The sequence below is a fragment of the Vitis vinifera genome, chromosome 7, assembly GCF_030704535.1.
Source record: "Vitis vinifera cultivar Pinot Noir 40024 chromosome 7, ASM3070453v1".
Taxonomy (NCBI): Eukaryota; Viridiplantae; Streptophyta; class Magnoliopsida; order Vitales; family Vitaceae; genus Vitis; species Vitis vinifera.
In genome coordinates, this window is record NC_081811.1 from 4,234,308 (window position 1) to 4,254,849 (window position 20,542).

A 20,542-nucleotide genomic window follows, 5' to 3' on the forward strand; every position below is an offset into this window, starting at 1 on the left:
TAGGGTTATTATATAGGGAGGTGAGTCAAAGTAAAAGTAGAAGAGTAGTGGGAGGTGTTGACAAGGTACGTGGAGTATGTGTGTGTGAGAGAAGGAAAGATGGTGTCAAAAACGCGGAAGAGTGCTAGGGTGGTGGGTGCCTTTGAAGCTCTGGACGTAGTCGTGACGCTGTGGCTGAGAGTGACATTGCGGGGCCGGGAGACAATGTGAGAATGTTCTGCTTTCCTGGTGATTAGTGGGCTTTGAGGTGGTCATCACTATGGGCTGCTCGTGGGAATGTTGGGTTTAATTGTGGCTCTGTTTGATTTTCTGGAGACTAGATCTTTTTGCGACTTCATTCAAAGTCAAAATACTGTTTGATAAACCAATATTTTGTGAAATCTTGTGTGGTCTGTTATCAAGAGAACAAAAATCAGAATACATCCCCCCTCAGAGAGTTGTGGGCAATCCGATCTGAGATTTGATTTGATAGATAATGGAGAATCCAAGTTCATTTACAATGTGCTCTGATTTTGCATTGAAGGTGCCTGGGGACTTTGGTGGGAGTTAGGAACATGTGGGATGATGCCTCGCCATGTCTCTCCAATCCCTCATTTTTGGACTTCCAAAAATAAATAAATAAACCGTAAAGGATGACAAACTCTTATTATACACACTTTTTTTATCTTTTTACATTGTGGGCAAGGTGTCAATACTGGGAACTACAAGACAAGCATTTAGAACCTCAACCAACTAGGCAAAAGAAATGCAGCACAGCTTACCCCATGGGCCACTTGATCTTTTCCTTCTTTTCTTTTTTTTTTTTTGGCCTTTCGGGTAGACCCCGTCAAATGCTGCATTTCAATGATAACACCAGCTGTGACATGAATAAGAGATATCGGCATCTTTCTTGTACAAGCTAGAATACAGATAAGTAGGGGACCGGGCAAATCCTCGGTACTTAGGAACAATCAACTAACATTAACCATGATTCCAGACACAGCTAGTGATAAAAAAAAAAAACCACACTTTTCTATGCTTTTAAGAAACAAATGGTAAGATCAAATAAAAAACTACAATACCAGAGGGAGATTTGCTCATACAGGTACATTTTACAGAGCAGTGACGATTAAGCACCCGCTTTCACACAGATCCAAAGCAAATACTATTCAATTCAAATGTCCCACCTTGAGAATGATCGTCCTGAGGAATAATTATGATATTTTTCCTTTCCTTCCTTTTTCTTGAGCAAGGGGCAGGTTTGCTGTAATACATCTTTCTGAATGTTACCCTACTTGATATATTGAGAGAGCCACTTGAACCCATCACCATAGCCCATTTTGCGTACAATGCTGCACATAAATACCTCAAGGGGGCGGACATTTGAGTCTGCAAGGTTCACCTTCCCCTTCCCGGTGGTGAAGTTGGTCAGACCAAGGTGATAGCGTAATTCATCCTCAGATGCAGCATATGGTATGTCAATCTTGTTTCCCAACACAAGGAATGGGACATTGGCCAAGGCCTCATCAGAGAGCAGTGCATCCAATTCTTTCTTGGATTCTGCAAACCTCTCCTTATCATAGGCATCCACCAGGTACACGACAGCATCCACCTGTAACAGTGCAAATCACAAATTTATCACTTCCGAAATGCCAGAGCAGTGTTAATTTAGCAATATCAGGCGAAACACATGTAACCATATCAGATATTAAGTGATCTGACTGTCATTTCAGTAGAATGTTTCATTTTATCATCTACAGAAAATGAAAACAATGAAGGCACAACCCAGAATTTGCACTAGCAGTGACAAAAGAAACTGGACAGGTCATAGAAATATGAACTCAATCTCAGTAAAATTTTTGAGTGGGACCTATCCTTCAATTCCATTGTCACTAGTGCTATTTCAATGTCTCTCTTTCAGCATTCCCTTGAAAACCCTGGTCTTGGAAGCAGACCACTCTTGGCATGTGCTATCAAAGATCATCTCCCCATCCCAATCAGCTATGTCAACTCTTTTATTTTACCACATGATCAGATACTTTCACATTTAATTCCTCCCTTCATAATTTAGCAACTCAACCACCTTAGTGCTTCTATGCTGTTTAATCCAAGGTAGACAGGTAATGGGCTAGGTTTCTACCTTCCTGCCATCACCACCACATGGTAGTGTAAGGGGCATGCTAACAGAAAAGGAAGAGCCATCGCATCAGGCGCCAAGGCATAGGTGTTTTTGTATCCATTAAGCAAAGACAATTGGATGGTATCAACGAAATCAAGTGCTAATTCCCATTTATCTATGAATTAACATACACCTTCAAAAAGAGTTAAGATGGGAGAGCAATATCCTAGGAAAGTAGAACATTTCATAACAAAGAAAGAAATGTCATATTTGGATTGGCCTCGCAGCTCATTTTTAAACTTAACAAGAGCTTTTGTACCTGTTTAGCTAATTTTATTAAAAGAGTTTTTTTTTTTTTTTTTTTTTTTTTAAAAATGTTTACTATTGAAGTCAAGAAAATGTTATTTCTTATAGAAGCATTGTTTGATGCATGCCTGAAACTATATTTTTTATATATATAATTAAACCTCTTAGGTACCAATATTATCCTTCAAAAATTATAGCTGCAGCTTCGACTTCAACTTTCAGTTAGAGCAAAAATTATAAAAGTATTCCCAAACTGAGCATAAAAAATATGGGATTTAAGCATAAATATGCAAATGACTTTACTGCCCCTCATAGTGGAGATTCTGAGTATACTCGAGAAAGAGCAATTCTTGAATTTTACATCAATGGTCTCCAGGCTGTGGCCAGAGGGATGCAGTGACACATGATAGATGATGGCACTAAAGTTATGGGAAATGAAGGTTTCTTTTGTTTATCAATTGAAACCACAAACAAGAGCAAGCAAAAAAGGTGCGAGGGACAAGGACCTGGGCCCAAATGATCAAGCAAGCAAATTAGTGGCAAGAACAGTAAGCTAGATGACAAAGAATAAAGAAACTCAAAAGGCAATTGCTTTCTTCGTAATACGCCACGTAGAACCAGAAGTAGCCCTAAAAAATGATGCTTAATACATTTGGCAACTAAAATAGAAGACCCCAAGGGACAATGGGCATAGTGCTTGAAGAGACAGGAATAGTTCTTGTGGGCAAGAATGAATAATAAAACATCAACAAATGGAAGTGGACAACAAGAGTAAACATTTTAATGTGGCAAACACATACCAATACCACACAAGTAAAAGGAATAGAAAAGCCAGACGAGTTACCACTTAACAGTTGGCTGATCAAGCAAACAGGGATATACGGTATGGTACAAGGACACCGAAACAACAGTGTAAGGAGGGCATCAATGGCAAGTGGGAGACAGTGTTAAAAGGAATCGAAAAGCCAGTCATATTTACCACTTAATAGTTGGCTGATCAAGCAAATATATGGTATAGACTATAGTACAGGGACTAACACAAGGACACTGAAACAACAGTGTAAAGAGGACGTCAATGGTAAATGAGAGACAGTGTTAAAAGGAATCGAAAAGCGAGTCATAGTTACCACTTAATGATCTAGCAAACAGTGCTATATAGTATAGTACAAGGACTACCACAAGGACACTGAAACAACGAGGGCGTCAATAGCAAGTGGGAGACAGTGTTAAAAGGGATCGAAAAGCCCGTCATAGTTAGTACTTAACAGTTGGCTGATCGATCATACAGTGATAAATGATATAGTAGAAGAACTAACACAAGGACACTGAAACAACAGTATAAGTAGGGCGTCAATAGTAAGTGGGAGACCGTGTCATTATCCTCAATTTGATCCAAACACCTCTGACAACAAATGTAGGCAAGGCTCACACAACTCAGAAAAGGGTAGGGTTACAATGGTATGTTTCTCGTCATGAAGGGTCTGAATAGGCACTGTAATGTGGAAGTTAAAAATAATAACAAACTCCCACTTTCTTTCAGCTTTTTTATCAACTTATCAACGAAACTTTGGTTACAAGAGAATGAGGCATGACCTCTAGCAGCAATATAATGCAAACAGCCAATAAGAAGGAATGGTACCTAGGAACCAAAAATAAAATGTAATGCTCAAAAAGAACATAGCAGAGATAGGAAAATGCAACAATGGAACAATGAAAATAAATAGGATTGAAGTAAGGCTCTGCAAAACCACCAAAAGAAAAAAAAAAAAAAAAAAAAAAAAGGAAAAAAGAAAAGAAAAGAAGAAGATAAAAACTAAAAATCACTAGACAATAGATATATTGGTATGGCCTCCTCAAAGTGGTCGTCGAACTTACATATACACCGTTTATTCAATGCCGGCATCAATATTGTGCACAATCAACCTATATATGAAGGGTCTTCACAAACTTCACGAATAATAAAATTGCCCACAGATTCTAGAAGAGATTAATAATGGAAAAGATTAACAAAAATTGGCACAGTTCTTAATATAGCCAAATTCTATATCATAACCAATAACATCAACATACAATCTAGACGAATAAAGAAATATTAACCAAATGACTAACAGATACCAGAGAAATTCCATACTTTGGCATAGTAATCCTTCCAGACTCTGCGAGCAATCTGATGACCTCCCAAATCGAAGGCCTTGAACTTGATTTTCCCAATACTCAATTCTTCCGACGTCGGATACTGAGTCGGCTGATGCTGAACCAATCTCTGTAAAAACAGTCCAAAGAACAATCAAGATTGGTACAGAAAACAATAAAACAACAAAACTCCATTTGCTTCCCCGGGAAAAGAAAAGGAAAACTGTAGAGAATCAAAACACACCTCATCCTTCAACATGTGAAGCAACGTCGTTTTTCCGGCATTATCGAGACCTAGAAACAAGATCTTGGCCTCTTTCTGCCACAAGCCGAGGGAGGCGAGAACGCCATAGAACCAGTCGAGAATAAACATGGCCGATTGGTTTCTCACGAGAATCGGACTCCAAAGTTCAACAGATCAACTCAAATTGATCACAATCAGTAAAACAAAGAACCAGATCGCCGGAGAAGAGAGCGCCGGAGTTCAAACAGTCGACGACTCCGCCGGAGATTCCCGTGTTCCGGTTGGTGCAAATGGAGATAACAGCAAAAAAACAAACCCTAGAGAGAGATAAGGAAGAAGAGAGAGAGAACAGCGAAGAAGAATTGGGTAAAAATATTGTTTTTTTTCTGTTGTCGACATTATATGAGCTGGCTCTTGTTTTGCGAGTAGGGCCGAAGTAAACGACGTCGTTTTGGGATAAACACCGCACCTCACTCAGCAGAAGCCATGGAGAGTGGGTCGAGGCCATTTCACTTTTCATTTTCCTTTGGATGTGGGCCCTGGCCCAAATCAAACGGGAGGTAACTTTGGTCCTTGGGCCCACAAACATCCTCCCAAAGATGGTCTCGGTCCAATGAAGAATTTTTCTTTAGGACTTTCACTATCTTAAGACCTTTGAATAAAGATAATAAAAACTTATAAATAATTAATTGTTTCTAACCTTTGTGTGCTCTCAAATATTATAACATATGTTAATAATTGTTTAAGTTTCATCATATATTTTTCTATAGGGGTAAGTAGTCTACATACGTCTTTTTGTATCCAATACATCACCTTATGTCCCATTCGAAATAAAATATCACATAAACAATGAGGAAATGTGTTCTTAATCATAAATTAATTATATAAATATAATAACATTTTTACATAATATACAAATCGAAACACAAATAGAATCTCTCATTGCCAAAAAGAATATTCAAAAAGTAAATACCTACAACTTAACCATGTTGTATTGATAACAAATTCATTTTAGTTATATTGAATGATGTCAACAGGTTACTTTAAGTTGAATAGAAAAAATAAAATATTTTGGCTTTTTCTATTCAGTCAAAAAATAAACTTCACCTTAGTATTAAATACTTACAACTTAACCATGTTCACGACGCAACAATCTTTAATTACTCCGATTAATACTCCTTAATGTTGTTAAAGGAATATAGGTTTTCCAACAACTCAATATTCAATATTTGAATCTTCTTTGAAATATTGGGAGAAATACCTTACTATCATGTTTTGACTCTATTTTATTTGACACGTTGCTTTACCTTAGATATAGTTTTTTCTATGTATGCAAGTTACAAAATGGTAGATAATACTATAAGATGACACAATGCTTAAGAGAGACTCAAGTGTTGAAAAAAAAATATATATTGATCCATTTTATTCTCTTTAATTATCTAATTTACTATAATTTAAATTTTTTTAGATGTACTTATAACTTTTCAGTTAGACAAATAATAACCTTGGATTTTCAATGGAAACTAAATCACTAACTAAAATAATTTATAAGCCAAAAATAGAAAGAAACAAAATTGTCAACGTACAATATGAGTATATCAATGGTTTAAAAATAAGAATGACAATGAAACAAAGTTTTTTCAATTCTACCCTTAATAAAAACCAAATTTGGATGAAAAATAAATGATTTAAAGGTAGATTTGAGATTTTTTTTTTTTTTAAACATGAGATGAGTTATTATAATTATGTATACAATTAAATTAACAAATAATTTATTTTTTTCATTTTTTTTTATCTATTTACGAATATATATTATTGACTAGGGAGACCCTAGCTTACAAAAGGAGGATTTCATGTTGGTTTACTTTTCCTCTCATATTTTAGAGTTTTGGGGGCAAAATAGCTCTTTAATGTAAAGAAATATTAGTTTTAGCCTTTTTACAAAACTTACGTTCAAATTAACCCTTTTATTGTCACATAGGAGTCATGTCATAACTTTTTTTTTTTCAAAATTTAAGTTGAAGCCTCAGTTGGTAACTGAGGCTTCAGTTATTTTATTTTTTTATTTTAAAATTTAATTAAAAATATTAAATATTAAATTATTATTGAAATTTAAAAAAATATATTTTAATAATAAAAATTTATATATATATTTAAACTTAAAGATCTAATATTACTTCAATAAAGATAATTTGATAAATATAATAAATAAATATTTTATTTATCAATTAATTAATAATCTTATAATAATAAAATTATATGACATATAAATAAAATATAAAATTATATAATTTATTAATTTAAGTTATATCACATGTAATATTAGGGAGGGACATTTTTTTTTTCCATTATATAAATGTTTAATGGGTATTTTTTTGTGACTTTGATGAAACTACTAAAAATTACATTTAGTAGTAGACTTTTTCTAATTAATTTCATTAACTAATTTCAAAATGTATATATTGTGTGTACAAATAATAGTTTTTTTTTTTTTACATTAAATTATAAATATATGCTTTAAAATAATTAAAAAAAAATCTACATATGGAAACTTAAGAATATACTATTATTTCAATAAAGATAAATTTGTCAAAATACAAATAAATCAATATATTAAAAATACAACAAGTTAAATATCTTAAATTAATAAATTATATAATTTTATATTTTATTTAGATTTCATATAACGTTATTATTTTAAGATTATTAATTTATTAATAAATAAAATATTCATTTATTATTATATTTATCAATTTATCTTTATTGAAGTAGTATTAGATCTTTAAGTTTAAATATATAAGGTTTTATTATTAAAATATATATTTTTAATTTCAATAATAATTTGTAATTTAATATTTTTAATTAAATTTTAAAGTAAAAAAATAAAAATTGAAGCCTCAATTGCTAATTGAGGCTTTAGTTAAAAAATGAAGTCTCAGTTGACTGAGGCTTTAACTTAAATTTTTTTTTAAAAAAAAAATTATGCTATGACTCCTATATGACAATAAAAGGGCTAATTTTAACATAAGTTTGGTAAGGGGGCTAAAATTGATATTTCTTTACATTTTGCCCCAAAATTCTCGTTCTAAAGCCCCGACCAGATCTAGGAGTTTTGGGCCAAAATGGGCTTATTCAAAAACTTAATATTAAAAGTGGGTTTATTCCAAAACCAATGTTCAAAATAGCCCCATCAATCCACATAAACATAAAACCCAATTTTTATACTATTTTTGTTTACTTTCCCAGCTTCCTATCCCGTGCTCTGTTCTCTATGTAATTTTTTTCTTCAAAACCCTAGCCACACTAATGGGCCACTGTGAGAGAGACATTGTTAGAGCTACAAAGCATCAAGGTTGAGGTTGGTCCCAATATTCTTTTTGGCTTGTTTTATGTACAATTTTTGGCATTTTCCCATCTCGGAATCTCGGTTTTCAGTTTTTTTTTTTTCTTATTGCTTTTGGTTTTCTCTTTTGTTTACGTCTTTCACGATTATTTTAGCGTAAATAGTTTGTTATCATCCAAATATTGAAGCCCTTTAAGATGTAGACGTTTGTTGAAGTTTCTGGGGAAAATGAAAATTTATGGGGAAAATGAAATTTTCTAGAGGAAAAAGACAAATCCGTGATTCTAATATCTGGCATTTATTCTAGGTTGTTTTTTGTCCCTTTTCTATTGGGACTTTGGGAGAATGAATGTTATATCTTTCCTTAAAGTTGTTTTCTAACACATCCTAACTCAAGACATACATGTGAGCTTGGTGTCTCACACAAGGCCTATAGTTGTATATTGTGATGATTAATGTCTTAAGGGCTGGTTTCAGCTTTAGCCTTGTTAGCTTAAGCATCATATAGGGTAACCTACATGGAAAAACAGGGCTTGATTTTGTAGCATCTGGTTCTGGTTCTGGATCTGGATCTGCAACGCACTTAAATGGTCCAACCTTGATTTCTCCGATGAATCAGTTCATTTTTTTTCCTTTTTTGATTGGTAATAAAATGTTTTTAGGCCTTAATTGGTTTTTAGCTTGAAGGTCCTTATTAGAGTGCTCAATAGCTTGAAGCTATAGTTGAGTCATCGAGTAGCAAAAGAAGGGGTTTGTTTGAGGGTTTTAGGTCTTTCAGGTCAATTATTATTAAATTAACACTACTTATAATATAATTTATGTCATCGACATCAAAGACTTATTATTACTAATTAAAAAATAAAAATAACTATATAATTGTAATATCTTTTACTATCCTAAACTCGCTTTTGGATTTTTCAAGGGCTTAATGTTAAGTTTTTAACTTTTGTGAATTTGATAATATCATTACTAAATTTATAAAATATTTATATATTTGGATGTTTAAATGAATATAATAATTAAAATTTGAAGGTGTAGTAGAGTCATTTTTATAAATATATCATATTTAAATACTTCACTTTTAAATAAACTTTATAAAATATACTGTTATTTATTTTTATTTTCATATTTTCAATTGCTAATTTACATAATATCTTATTTTTTTAAAAATAATATTATTTAATTTTATGACAAGTCAACACAATACATGAATAATATTTAATATGTATCGAATCAGTTCGACAGCTGGACTGAGATCACAACGAAAATTTGGAGACATGATGGGCCCTAGACACAGTAAGAAGAGTAAGAAAAAAAAAATATGTCATTCATCACTTATTGCTCATTGGATCTCTTCATGTATGGGTTTGTGAGAAACTAACCAATAAATGTTTCCCAACATTATCCCTTCTATAAGATAAAAGGAACAGATCCTTTGTAGAAGGATGAGTCCATATCACCCGAGGTTTGCTTTACCACTAGCTAACCAGATCCAATTCCAAACTAACTGGGTCAGCTTGAAGGTTACGTACTTGATATTCTCCACTTATGAGAGTAAATTGTATTATTTATTCCATTATGGTAACAAAGTTTTTAATTGTATGTTCCATATATAAAACAATATAATAACCTTAGGATATGGTTTTTATTTATGAGATATTGAAAATTATTTTTTTTACAAGGTTCTTTAAAAAATATCAATTTTTTTTTAAAAATAACATATTTAACATATATTTATTTTAAAATTTAATTTTTAATATAAAAATATTAATTTCATTTTATCAATAAAATATTAAAAGTTAATCTCATCCTAATTATCAAATTAGAAAAATAAACTAAATGTGTTTGTAACCCAAACATGTGTAAAACATTTTATTGGACCAAAAAATAAAATAAAATAAAATATGTCAAATTACGCAATAATAGACATAGTAGTAAGCTCAATATTTTCTCAACATCCAAACAAGAGAATTACCATTAGATAGTTTTCTAAAAATATTTTATAAATTTTTGTATTATATATAAGTATGTTGTAATTTTATGAATAATAAGTTGAGCAAATTGTATTTCATATTTCAATTCTCGAACATAAATTTGTTCTTAAAAATAATTTTTAAGAACTATAGAATAGAGTTAGTTGACTAGTTTTTTTAAATGTGATATATGTTATTGGAACTCGGGAACTTCATTAATAGCCTTTTATTATTATTATTATTATTCATGTATTTGTACAAATCGTCAATGGAGAAACCATTAGGTAGAAGCTAGTATTTAGGGAATGATGAAATAATTCTTATCCATTTCGAATATGCTACCACCCAAGACAATGGTCCTAATTGCCATATTGATGTTTAGTATTATGACCAATGCTACAATTTATTGCCATTATTTAGGTCATCTGAGACATACTCATGATTTTTTATTTAAAAATCAATAAAAGAAATTGAACCTAAACCCTATGCTATTTTACTTTATTTTTTTTACTATAAAATGACATGTTAATTTGCTGTCATGAGTTCTTCATCTCTATGAGTTATTCATTTTGAAATATTCATTGATTTTATCATATTAATTCATAATATCACCATACTCTTTACTTATACACTTATTTGCTTATAAATTACTTTCATTTAAGTTGAACTTGGTATTTAAACATGAAGCTTTGTTACATTCCAATATTTATTTAGTTTATTCTTGTCTTTTATGAATCATTGACCATAAAGTATTATTTTTTACTTGAATAAATATTATTTTTTATATAATAACCATTTGTTATTATCTATATGAAGGCAATTATGATTGATTCCACAGTTGAAGTGCTATGTTATTGGAATGGAACAATTTTGAGGACAGAAACGGATTTGAGATATATTGGAAATAATGTAGAGATTGAGCCTATAGATGTGTCCATTCATATGACCTTTGTGGTATTGTTGAACATGATATATGATATCATTGGTGTTGAGAGACACTATCAATTGGTCTTGAAATGTCGACACTATCAACCCCTTACCTTTTTATCCTCACGATTAGTACAGTCACCCATCTCTTCAAATGTACCATCACTGCAGCACCCTACTTATTCAGACTTGCCATCAGTGCAACCTCTTACCTCTTTAGGCCCACGATGAGTACAACCCCCTATTTCTTTAAACTTATCTTTAGTTCAGACCCCTATTTCTTCAGACTCACCATTAGCACAACCCCTGACCTCTTCAGGCCCATCATCAGTACAACCCCCTACCTCTTTAAACCTACCTCCATTACAACCTCCTACCTCTTTAGACTCACCATCAGTGTAGATCGACACATCTACTCAACTAGATTTAACGCCAACCATTCCGAGGGGTAGGCGGGGCCTACATCGACCTAGATTGCTACCTCCACCACCACCTCTATTTCTAGCTCCAACCCTATCACAAACAAATGTTCTTCATGTATCACATGCAGTACCTGCTACAGTTAGAGATGAGCGTCCAAAAAGGAAAAGAGTACCAGTTACACATAGGTTCTCTCTTTGTGGAGACATGTGAGATTATATATGTTTTTTATTTTCCACTATATTAATGTTTATTAGATATTTTTTGTGACTTTGATTAAACTATTGAAAATTACATTTTGTAGTAAACTTTTTCTAATTAATTTCATTAACTAATTTTGTCAAAAAATCTATATATGACAACTACGACTTAAGATTATACTATTATTTTGATAAAGATAAATTTTTCATAATACAAATAAATTAATATCTTAAAAAACAACAAATTAAATATCTTAAATTAATAAATTATACAATTTTATATATTATTTATATGTTATATAAGTTTATTAATTTATTAATAAACAAAATATTCATTTATAATATCTTCTATTTATCAATTTATGTTTGTTGAAGTAATACTAGATTCTTAAGTTTAAATATAAATAATTTATTATTAAAGTATATATTAAATTTTAATAATAAATTGTAATTTAATAGTTTTTAATTAAATTTGAAAGTAAAAATTAGCAACTGTGACTTAAAAGTATACTATTATTTTGATAAAAATAAATTTGTCATAATACAAATAAATTAATATCTTAAAAAACAACAAATTAAATATCTTAAATTAATAAATTATACAATTTTATATATTATTTATATGTTATATAAGTTTATTATTTTAAGTTTATTAATTTATTAATAAACAAAATATTCATTTATAATATCTTCTATTTATTAATTTATGTTTGTTGAAGTAATACTAGATTCTTAAGTTTAAATATAAATAATTTATTCTTTAAGTATATTTTTTAAATTTCAATCATAAATTGTAATTTAATAATTTTTAATTAAATTTAAAATTTAAAAAATAAATAAATAAAGTCTCAATTGACAACTGCGACTTTAGTTAAAAAATGAAGCATCAATTGACAATTGCAGCTTTAGTTCAAAAATAAAACCTCAGTTGCCAATTGAGGCTTCAGTTTAAAAATGAAACTTCAATTAACAATTGAGGCTTTAGTTAAAAAAATTAAGTCTTAATTACCAATTGAGGCTTCAGTTTAAAAATGAAGCCTCAGTTGACAACTGTGGCTTTAGTTAAAAAATGAAGTCTCAGTTGCACTTGCCAACTGAAACTTTAATTAAAATGATGAAAAATAAAATAAAATTTAATGACATAACGCCTATGTGGCACCAAAGAGGCCAATTTGAATATGAGTTTCAAAAAATGGTTAGATCTTATGTTTTTTTTAATAAATGGCCCATTTCGACCCAAAACTCAATATTTTATGAGATAACACGAAAGTTGGAACTTCACTTCTAGTATACAAGATTTCCATTTTTTAATTTTTTTATTATATATATAATCTAAATTATAGTTTTATCATTTACTTATTAAAATTAATTTTCAATATTTTGAATTTTATATAAAATAAAAATATTTTTAAATTTATTTTTATTTTTAAAATATTAAATTAAAAAGTTAAGTTAATTATAGAATAGTTAAAATAAATGTAAAATAAAATTCATGATATGTATGTTTACTTACATTTTATGTAATAAGCTTCTTAAGCAGTAATATTTTATTTTTAAAATATATATGTCTAATCTTAATTTTTTTATAGGATTATTTTAGGTGGTTTAAAGTTATTGTAAATTTTATTGGGCCTGAGCCTGAGCCTGAGCCTGAGCGGCCCATGCTTCATAGTTTAGGTTGGGTTCGGCCCAATCCATGTGCCCTTACAATAAAAGAGAGAGAAGGCTGTCTTGTGTTATTGTAAACTGTGGAGGACCTAGTCGCATTTCTCCTAAACCGATTCACATATTTTCTTCATATGCTCCCAAAACCCTAACACTAACCCTGATAGCTGTGACAGCTTCGTTCTTCTTCCACCTCGGTACAGCCTCTGCATCTTTTGGTAAAACGACGCCGTTTTTGCTCCCATCTCACTGAATTCTTCCACTTTCAATGCTGTAGGGAAATGGCGAAGTCGAAGAACCACACTGCCCACAACCAGTCCTACAAAGCCCACAAGAATGGAATCAAGAAACCCCGAAAGCACCGCCACACCTCCACCAAAGGGGTTTGATTTCTCTCTGTTTTAATCTCTTCCAATCGTTTGTTTTTTTCCTTTTACTTTTGTGATCTCCTTGGTGGGTTTTCTGGTTTGAGTGCTATGGTGTTTGATTTCTTTTATTTGCATTGGCGTAGATGGATCCCAAGTTTTTGAGGAACCAAAGGTATGCGAGGAAGCATAACAAGAAGAGTGAAGGGTCTGCAACTGAGGAGGAGGCGTAGACATTGCGCTGTTTCCGTTCTGGGGATGCTGTTAAGAAACGGTGTCGTTTTACTTGTTATGTTTTTGGAAATAGTTACAATGTTTTGGTTTTAACCCAAGTCTAAATCAGTGTATGTTTTAGATTTTGAAATGAAAGTAGTTTTTGCCTACTAAATCATGACTATTACCATTAATGGTTACATGGGTTGTTTCCTCTGTTTCTGCAATTGCAATAGAATGTCTTGTTTTTGTGACTGTTTATTGGAATGAACTTTATAGATTGTCATTTTTTCATACGTCATGCCCCATTTGATGAGTCAAATTGTTCTTTGTTTTATTGGATTGTTTCTTTATCTATCTTAATTGAAGTTGATGGGTTTAACGAGGCAATGACATGACCAGGTGTTTGTGGAGTTCGGTTCAACATGATTGTGATCTTTCTGGTGTTTTCTTATTGCTTGTGCCCTCATCCAGAGGGACTTTGAATAAAATAGATTAATGAAAGGTTTGAGCCAAAATTGTCAAGGCAGTGGCCCAACTTTCTTGTGTCGTGGCTATGGTGTCACTTATGGAATCTCACATAGCCTGGTCAGACTCATACTTGCATTTCTAGCTTTAGATCACTAGGATGTGGGATTTTGTCATCCACTACATTTATATATGAATCTACTTTTGATCAGGACTTTAATTTAGCAATATACACAATCTTCAAAGTGGTGGCTCCACCTCAAATTGCTGTGTTCTCACTCAGGTGGTGTTTGTTTTTTGGCTTTTTCTATTAAGCTAAAAGTAACATGTTAACATCATCCAACATAGCTATAATGAGCTTGTTATCAATAAGTTTAATTAATTATATTAGATGATGTTAACAGGTTACTTTTAGCTGAATAGAAAAAGCCAAATATTTTGACTTTTTCTATTCAGCCAAAAAACAAACACCACCTCAGTGTCTTTCTATTTAGAGTTTCATAACTCAGTTCCATCTGTTGAACAGACTCTAGTAGTATTTTATCATTGGGATGGCATGCAATGCCTTTTCATTATAGATTGTGAGGTTAATTTTTGTTAGGCCTTTTCACACTCATTGATATGAAACAATTTGTAGGTACATGTTCACTGAAAATAAGAGTGTGGGAACTTTAGCTCCCTTCTGGGTGGGTTTTCATTTCATAGGCAAAGGTTATACAGTTGTTCAGTGCTAGTTTATTTGGTCAATCTGAAAATGTTTTGGGTTTATGAATATGAAGACATTTGTCTTTGGGTAAATATGTATATTTTGGGATTTAATTGTTGTATCTATTTTATATCGTCTGTGATATTTTTATATTTTAATAGAATGATTTCTCTTATTCGTGAATGCGGATGTAAGCATGATTAATTGAATCATATTAAGATATTATCTTCCTTTGTGTTGGAATTGTTTTATCTTTGTGTTCATATATTAACATATTTGTATTAGAGTCTTATGTCACGGACTTAGTCATTCATTAAGTTCGTGTTGAATCATCCTGTGACACTTAGCTTGCATAACATTGGGTATGAATAGTTATTCCTTCAAAGTCACATGAACTAGATGTTGAGAAGAAAAGAGATAAGGAATTAATTTGATTTTTTTTAAGAGAAAAATAAAAAAGAATGCAAGGCAAAAATCAAAGAACAGATCAATGGTTTTCTCAATTTTAAATTTTAGAATAAACATGGTCTTATAATGAGGGGCAATATTTGTAAATTAATCTAGATGTTACCTAATCGATACTTTGATTATCAAATTAATTCTCCAAATTAACTTGGACTTACATTAAAATTCAAATATGATAATTACAAAAATTCATTTTGACAAAATTATAATTTTATTAGAATCATTTTATTTGTGGGCGGGGGGTGGTGCGGGTTCTCATGATGGTCGTAGACGATGTGCCCGATTAAGGGTTTCCAAATTGGATTTTTTAAAATCCCATTGAGTGGGTTTAGTCCTCATGGGTGTGCATGGGCAAGAACACATGCCAATAGGACCTAGGCTTCATGAAGTCTGTCTAACTTTATTTAGCCATTAGTAGGATCGGGCGATGCCTAAGGAGTCGAGTATCCACAAGTTGAGTTACTTGGCTTCTATCAGGTTGCTCGATCAGTCTCATGCCCAACTCATATTAGGTTGCTCAATTAACCAATACTTGACTAGTCCTGCACCCAACCCATATTAGGTTGCTAGACCTCTATTAAGCTGCTCAACCAATCCTTTGCCCGACCTGTATCAAGCTATTTGGTTAATCTTGTGCCCAACTTGTAAGTTACTCAACCAACCCCATGTTAGGCTACTCAATTCCTCATTTGCTAGGACGCAAGTAATGGCTTTCTCTTATGTAGATTTGATCTATACTGAATGAGTCATTACCACTTTAAAATAAGTTTACATGATTAGAGGAACTCACTATACTGCTAAACAAATAAACACTTGTACAAAGTCAAACAAAGTCTTATATTGGAGTGGTTCAACTCAAACCCACATCATCGAGAAAGAGGAGCACTTGGGTTTGGCAAAAGCAAAGGTCTTCCTCTATAGCACACAACAAAGTAGAGAAAGAGAGATATGAGAGACCAATGCCTAGGATCGTCGTTAATAGACGACGAGGATGAGAGATTTGATATTTCTCAAGTCCATCCGTTATAAAGTTAACAATGAAAGACCCTCAACTTTCTCTTCTTATACACTTCAAAGACAATTATAAGTTGTAATGAAAAACTTTTCAAATGCTTCGTCTGATCGGCTTCTTCATCACAAGTCTTCAATAATGAGTTGTGAAAAAAGCTTTCTTTGAAAAAAATTGTTGAATTTTTTTTTAGAGATTTCTCAATTTTGATTATTATATTGTGATTTGAAATGAAAATTTTAATTTTTGAGATGAACTTATGATTTTTTTGATAACCCAAAATGACTCAATCAAGTTAGCTTAGAATCTAGATCGAGTTTGTCGGATTTAATTGATTCTTAACCAAGTCTTTGTTTAAAAGAGTGCCGAAAATCGAAACGCGGCACAAAAGGGGCGAGGCGAATACAACTCCATGCATTCATTCCCTACCCCACAGGATCAACCAAACTCGTGTTGGACATGGCCCTTTGACAGAAGGCAGAGTAGCCAACCTGGGAGTAGCAGGCACCCCAAGCTAGACAATTCCTACTTAAAATCGCTTGAAAAGCACCTCTTACAAGGACTATAAAAAGAAGACTCCTACCAAGAATAGAAAAGGGCCGATTCGATGCCCTCTGTAGTCATTCAAACTTCTGCAGCGAAAGCGAATTCCCAGGGTTTTCTTTGTCGTTATAGGATCGCTCCGAAAGACACCTGATGACTCACTCGACCCGGACGCCAAAAAGTCGCACCAACAGCCACCTGGAATAATCTGAATGGTAAAATAACCCTGCTTTCTGCAGACTGACTGTAACGCAATCTTTGGTCTGTGACATGATGGGTTTCCCATAATTTATTGTGAAAACTTTTAGGAACCAATCATGAACCACATATCCCAGTGAATGAGGGAATCTGTTTCCGTTTCGCAATGATGTCACCCGCAATCAGGACATTGTTTTTAGCCTTCCAATAATTTCAGCTAACATTATTGTTCGTTTTGTCTTGGCCTAAGCTCATGTACTTCAATAATGCGGTGCCATCTTGTTTTTAAAGTATATGTTTTCATCCTTTAGTCTATAAAATTACATTGCCGCGTTCCAAATAAGACATTAACATATGTTTTTGTTTACCATGCCACCGACGTGGGTCTGGTATTGTATTGATTGTGAAGGCAAAAAAATGAGCCGGGTGCTTGAAATAATGCTTCCATAATTCAATTTTTGCAGCATTCTAACATTAGGACAAGACTCCATTGAAATGCTACAGACACTTTCAACCCAAAAGCACCCATCCCTTCGATGATCTTCAGTCTCTAGGACGCTTTACCACCACCACAGGGCACTTCACATGCTTGGCACAGTGGTCACTCACGCTTCCCAGCAGAGCTCTGCAAAATGTGAAAACCAAACCCATTTTTTTCAAGTCAATGACTTCATCATAACAGTTGATAGGCTGAAATGTGTTGTGGGTTGCGTATACCTCTTAAAGAAGCCGTAGTCATGGCTTCCCATGACCAAGATGTCAGCTCCAAGTTTCTCCACTGCCCCACATATCACGTCCTTGGCATCTCCCGTCCCTACTTTCTTCTCCACACTCATCTGCAACAAGCCCAGCAAAATTAAACCATTTTTGGAGGAATATAGTAGCATGGGGAAGAGAAGAAGAGAGGCTCACAATGGAGCTGAAGTCTTTGTAAACAGCTTCGGCTCTGGCCATCACTGAATTCACCAAGTCCCATCCGTATTTCTCCATGGCACCAACCACATCATTTGCAAACAAGTACCCTGTTTACAGTCAAATCAGGCCACTCATCTTAAACCCCAAAATAAGAATTCATCATATAAGAATTTTGATTTCCTTAGAGAAATACAAAACAAACATACATAAAGAGTCCAACGAATCCAAACAGCTTCATTTTCTAGCAATTCTAGCAAAGTTTCTTTCTTAATGCAAACGCAACTGTCAGAAATGAAAACAGAAACACAACTAACAATAATAATAAGAATCAAACCGAAGTACCAAATCCAAACAGACCCTTTTACTCGGTCATCTGACATCTGTTGAGCGTACATCTATATTTTGGGAAAAAAAAAAATCCCCCGCACTACCAAATCCAAGCTTCCTGAAGATTGTTACCACTACTACCAGTAGGTACAAGCAGAAAAAGAAACAAACGATCCGCAGGTTATATACCGGAAATTGAACAAAGAAAAAAAAAAGTGAAAACATGAACTTCTCACCGGCGGCGTCTAAGGAGTTGTACAGCGGCGGTGGCGGCTTGACGTATAGGAGGATGAGGGTGCTTTTAGTCTTATTAGCATCAGAAACGAGGTTGGTGAGACACCAAGAGAGCGCGTACATACTCTCTTCGCTCTCGTCCACCGCCACCACTATCCTCTTCTCCTTCCTCAGCTTCTCCACTTCCTCCTCCATCAACGAACCCATTATCAACCACACACTACCGATTCAGAGAAACCCTTCTCTCTGCCTCAAGATTGGATCCGATAATGGGCGAAGATGAGGCGTCGGGAGCAGGGTTTTTATACCGGCGGGTCTGCAGTTCATTGTCGATCTCGCAGGCGCACCCGGTTTACCCTTTTTTTTTTTTTTTCCTATTTTTCATTAAAATTTATTTTTAATGAAAATGAAACAATTCTTTTGAACATCTCAGAATTTGATTGTTGAATTTTAAAATTGATTTTTAAATATTATACCCTTAAATAATAATAATAATAATAATTTACCTTTTATTATTGATACACTGATGTATGTATTTATTTGGTGACGGAATCTTCAAAACCGTCCAACATGAATCAGGGGGCTTAGAATGGTTTAGGAAGTCAATTGATTGATAAAAAATTTTATTTTCTCTTTTAATATTAATAATAATTTTTTTTAAATATATTATTTAAAGTGTATTTAATAATGATTGTATAATTTTTTTTTAAACATTTTTAATACTTGAATAATAAAAAATTTCAAATATTAAAAATATTAAAAACGCTTATAAAATTACTACTAAATGAACTCTTAATCAATACTACGTAAATCTTATGAGATTTATATCCATATTTTAAATTGTATTAATAATAATTGTTAATTTTTTAATTTTGTGTTTATGGTCATATTGGACTTTTTGGTTGCCAAAATATAAATTTGTATGAAAACTAATAAATTAACTCTCTTGTAGAAAAATGTTGGAAAGGGGCTCTTTGAATGAAGTAGAGTTAAGATTCTAATTTTATTTATTTATTTATTGGTGGGATTTCAAAATCATTAAATTAAAATTTAGGGCTTATTTGGTTATTGTTTTTAAAATATTTGTTTGTTTTTTAAAATAAAAAAGTTAAAAATTGAAAAATGTTTTTGACAATTAGAAAATTGTTTTGTGCTTTTAACAAGATGTTTTCAAAGAACATTTAAAATATTAAAAATAGGTTAAAAACTTTTAAGTTTTTAAACAAACTTTTATTTTATAAAACATTCAAAAACTATTTTTAAAAATTATTTTCAAAAACAAATATCAAACAAAGCCTTAGTTTTGAGAAGTTTATGGACATTTTACTCTTAACCCATTTAAAAATTTTTCCATTTTCCTCCACAAAAATTCATATGGTATAAAACAAAATAATAAATAATTGTAATTTTTTTTCTTTTTGTGTTTTAACCATAACCCAAACAACAAAATGATATATGTACAACTTCTTAATTAGGATCCTTTGTACATTAGGGATGTTTTTAAATTTTCTTTATTTGCTTTTAATTTATTACTTTTTAAAGGTAATTTTGATTTAATAGACAAAAGTGATTTTTTCTTTTATATCGAAATAAAAATTTACGTTTTTATTTATTTATTTTATATATCTTTCCTCTTTTAAAACATTTAGCTTTGTTAATGAGCACTTAAATTCAACTTCATATATAAAATAAATTCATATTTACTTTTGAAAATTTTGGGAAACTCTTTTTTTTTTTAAAAAAAAATATAATTAATTTGAATGAGAAATAAATTTACTAAAATTAGCAAA

At 32.1% G+C, this 20,542-nt stretch overlaps 2 protein-coding genes across 2 annotated transcripts; both read right to left on the reverse strand.

Moving 5' to 3' along the window:
- Positions 1–859: 859 nt before the first annotated feature.
- LOC100248702 (GTP-binding protein SAR1A) lies at positions 860–5,197 on the reverse strand. Its single transcript, XM_002275729.5, has 3 exons — positions 4,782–5,197; positions 4,536–4,667; positions 860–1,591 (listed from the first exon to the last, which is right to left on the reverse strand). The coding sequence occupies exons 1-3, from the start codon at positions 4,908–4,910 to the stop codon at positions 1,271–1,273; spliced, it is 582 nt and encodes a 193-aa protein (XP_002275765.1). The 5' UTR covers positions 4,911–5,197; the 3' UTR covers positions 860–1,270.
- A 12,506-nt stretch (positions 5,198–17,703) lies between these two features.
- LOC100265889 (universal stress protein A-like protein) lies at positions 17,704–19,084 on the reverse strand. Its single transcript, XM_002275827.4, has 4 exons — positions 18,755–19,084; positions 18,189–18,298; positions 17,994–18,112; positions 17,704–17,901 (listed from the first exon to the last, which is right to left on the reverse strand). The coding sequence occupies exons 1-4, from the start codon at positions 18,957–18,959 to the stop codon at positions 17,820–17,822; spliced, it is 516 nt and encodes a 171-aa protein (XP_002275863.1). The 5' UTR covers positions 18,960–19,084; the 3' UTR covers positions 17,704–17,819.
- Between the last annotated feature and the right edge of the window lie 1,458 nt (positions 19,085–20,542).